The sequence below is a fragment of the Oryzias melastigma genome, linkage group LG18, assembly GCF_002922805.2.
Source record: "Oryzias melastigma strain HK-1 linkage group LG18, ASM292280v2, whole genome shotgun sequence".
NCBI lineage: Eukaryota > Metazoa > Chordata > Actinopteri > Beloniformes > Adrianichthyidae > Oryzias > Oryzias melastigma.
This window is the reverse complement of record NC_050529.1, coordinates 3891740-3895808: the sequence shown is the minus strand read 5'-3', so window position 1 is coordinate 3895808 and position 4069 is coordinate 3891740. Positions and strand designations below refer to the sequence as shown.

At 39.9% G+C, this 4069-nt stretch overlaps 1 protein-coding gene across 1 annotated transcript in view; it reads right to left on the bottom strand.

Annotated features, from left to right (window-relative positions):
- vldlr (very low density lipoprotein receptor) overlaps window positions 1-4069 on the bottom strand; it is a gene marked incomplete in the record, with an annotated part of 46664 nt that overhangs the window by 12382 nt on the left and 30213 nt on the right. Inside the window, 4 exon segments of the mRNA XM_024262816.2 lie at window positions 830-969; window positions 1152-1270; window positions 1346-1570; window positions 1649-1820. Of these exon segments, the coding sequence (XP_024118584.1) occupies window positions 830-969; window positions 1152-1270; window positions 1346-1570; window positions 1649-1820 (656 nt within the window).

Genomic DNA, 4069 nt, shown 5'->3' with positions numbered 1-4069 from the left:
TGTCCAGTCTGAATCCCCCCTCAGAAGAGCATGAGGTCATCTGAATGACATTCAGCTTCACTGTACTTCAAACCTCTAAAACTGAGAGCTTTTTCTTTTTTTTCTTTTTCTTTAAAGCTGAACTAGTCCATAGAGGGGGTTGGATACAAACACTGGAAACGTTTAACAATTTGATTCTAATTAGCTTCCAAACAATGCTTAATGGTTTGCAGACAAATGTTCAGTGAAGAGCTCTCCAAACGGGAAATCCACATATCCACTCCAAAGAGTTGAATGAAGAAAAGAATCAATCCAAAATCACTTTAAAATGTGCAGTAAGCTATGTTCCTTTAACCAGCAATCATCTCAACTCCACACAATTAAGGATGTGCAGAGTCAGCAAAACTGAGCCTGTAATCCCACAGAGGTTCCCCTCTGCTACATGGCTGAATGTTGTTCTTTCCCTTCAGTCTGCGAGCAGTTCATCACTGCAGTGCTGAGATTTCTCCTTTCCATAAATGGAGGCAGTGCTGCCTGCTGGAGAAGGTTTTACGCCTTTGCAGCAGTTCATTCTTCACTTGCACAGATCCTGCCCTTCCGCGCTCTGCCCTTTGTATTCTTGCATGTTGGTCTGTGACCTCCTGCAGCGCTGCATGTCAACAGTGTAAAGATCAAGCTTCAGCGGCAATTCTGACCATGTGAAGCACAGACTCAGATCCACAATCCAACACCAACTTAAAATCTTTTCCAAACCACAACAGAGTTTATGAAGCCTTCAAATCAGATTTCAATGGTTTCTACATAAAAAAAACATTGAACGTGAACATCCATGAGTAACAGGAGAGGGTACCTCAAAAACTGTGAGAGCAAAGGGATGAGCCAGGTACTCTGCAGACTGGAGCACCTTCTTCCTGTTGTCTCCATTCAGGTCAACACTGCAGAGCATGTGCAGCTTGGAGTCCACCCAGTACAACCTGCCTTTGATCAGATCTGGAAGTGCAGGAGATGAGAAATAAAAACTCCAAATAGAAAAAAACAAAGGTTAAACAAGAAACAGTTTTCGTCAAAACTGAAGTGCAGGAGGAATAGTTAAAGTTCTATCCAGTTTAACAAGATCTGACGATGTGGACATGTACTGGCAGGCGAACAGAAACTGAAAGGGGCATTTCTACCCAGAGTGATTCCATTGGGCCATTGGATGTCAGTCTCCACCAGAACCTGTCTGTCGACTCCGTTCATGCCGGACTTCTCAATCTTGGCTGGCTCCCCCCAGTCAGACCAGTACAGGAACCTGGAGTAAACACACATATCCTCACCTTAGAGACCTGCATGATCGCATTGACACCAAGATGAGTTTTTTACTCACCCAGACAGTGGATCCACAGCAATGGAAGCGGGTTCAATCAGGCCTTGGTTGAACAGAACTTTCTGTTTGGTTCCATTAAAATTGCTGACAGAAATGGTTTTGGTCCCCAGGTCGGTCCAGTAAAAGTTCCTGTAAATCCAGTCTACTGCAATTCCCACAGGAGTTTGGATGTTTTCTATCACCGTCTTGTGCGTCTCAACATCTCCACGTTTATCTAGGACAGTGCTGATGAGAGAAGAGCATAAGAGGAGAAACAAAAACCTTCTCCAACAGCAGGACAGAGGCCTGGCTTGTGTGATCTACCTGAATATGGCCTTTTGACCAAGATCGGCCCAGAAGATGGTCTGCTGGTTAAAGTCTGCATCTAAAGCCACGGCGTTCCTCTGCTGCTTCACAATCTGAGTGTACTCTTTCCTCTCCAGACCCAGACGACGAATATCACGGCGGTTTGTGAAGATCAGGCAGGGCTCTTTACCTACAGACAGTTTATGGGGACAGACTCATCCACCTGAGGTTGATTTGTGCCAATGTTCAGGTAAAGGTTTACAGCTGCATTTAGAAACTGTTTGATCCTGGAGGCCTCATTTTTAAACTCTACGTAAATTCCATCTCAAAACAAAAACACTTTCGATGTATTCAACTGCAAACAGGTAAGGCCACAGATCAGCATTTACACAACAACTGTAGCAGAAGAAGAAATGAAGAAAGGATTTCAACCTGACAACCATCCGATCATCTCAGAACTGCAGAGAGATTACTTTCTGCATCATTAAAGACTCTTTAATCCCCATCTCCAAAAAGACAATAAACTTGTTGCATATCCAGCACCTTGGATTTTATTGCAATTCAGACACCATAAACAAAAAACAAAAAAATGCTGAATATGAACATTTTACTAAGACCATTTATGATCCACTGCATTCTGTTTAGGGAAGTCCTGATCGGGTTTTTGGGCCCCAAGTCAAGATAGATTATCTGCTAGTACCAAGTCCTAATAGAATATTTTGTAACATATTTAGAAAACTAAATGCCATGTTTTCTCAGATTTTTATTTCAACCTTTTACTGTTTAGAACATAAAAAGAACACTTTTGTGAAGTAGCTTGGCCATCAAGTAAAAATAGTGGAACTATCAACTAAAAAATAGGTGATTATTAGCTATAGCATCTTCAGAACTATTAAACCTTTTTGATCATATTTGACTTACATTGCCATTTAAATGGATTTTTTTAAATGACTTTTTCCTTGACCTTGCACTTTGTAGACAGTCCCTTAGCAGCCGCCTTAGTGCCATTTGTCAGCAGTGGCTTGACTGAATAGTTACATCCCTAGTGATCTGTTCATTACATCCAGACAAGTGTATGTTTCTGTAATAGGCTTAAAACATAGCATTGATCTTAAAAATAATAAAATCAATTTCTGCTTTACTAGATATTTGAGTGACGGTACTACCCGATTCTATGTCGTCTGTGCTGCTATATCTCGTTATAAAAGGCAAGATGGGCAATGGACAATTACAGACCAATAGCATTAGCCAGTGTGCCTTCTTAAGTTTTTGAAATTATTTTGATATTTTAAAATATTTCATTTGCTCTGGTGATAACCAGTTTGGTTTTAAAGCTACACACGGGACAGACGGTCACACTGGTACTCAACAGAAAATGCAGGTCAGATGGGGGCCGAGTGTTTCCTAGTCCTTTGGTGTGAGCAGTGGGGTGAGGCGGGGGGGGGGCATACGGTCCTTTTCAATCTCCATGTCAATGATCCGTCAAACAAATTGAATGCATCCAATACCAGATGTATGATTGGTAGTTTTAAAGTAAATCGTTTGATTTATGTGGATGATTTAGTTATTTTATTAATGATAATATGACTGATGATGACATCCATAGACCCTGTTCTCTTCTATATGCTCAAGCTAACACTCTTGCATGTCTGTTTTATTCATGTTAAAACTATTTCATTCAAATCTTACTGCACTGTTTCATACACGTCATACCTGTGGATTAACTACAGGGCATCTAGGATGAAAAAGTTACAAGTTGCTTATAATGATTCTGTGAGGATCCAATTAAAAAGGTCACGGTGGTGCAGTGCTGGTGAGCCGTTTGTTGGTGCTGGTATTCACACTCTTCAGGCTCTTCCAAGACATTTTATTTATGGTTTTATCCAACATCTTAATGCTCAGAGAATGACATTACTTTAGCCCTCACCAATATAAAGCACAGAATTCTGAGATATCAGTCTGGAGGTTCTGGTAAGGATGCATTTTTAACCCTTTCAGCTTTTAAGTTTGTAATATGTGTTTTTACTGTGATTATTATGGCCATTGGTTGCAGTATATATATATAATTACTGTACCTTTTATGTATGAATTTGTTTTTTTAATTGTCCAAATAATAAGACAATAAGATGATAAGACAAGATTTACGATCATGTGATCAAATCATCCCTTGTATTGATGATGAAAATATTAATAAAAAAAATGTAAAAGACAAATTGTTCTACCATAATATATCATGGTCTGTATTCACCAGTCTGGTGATCATTGAGACACACTGGCTTTTCACAGAGACTTATGGGAAATTTCCAGAGCTCTGGATTTTGGAATTGTAGATTGGTACACCCTGATAAAAATGAAGAATGCCTTATTTTGTGCACTAAACAGAGTAGCGATGGAATTCAGACACAACTCAAGTTTAACTGCAACACAAATGCAGCTTAG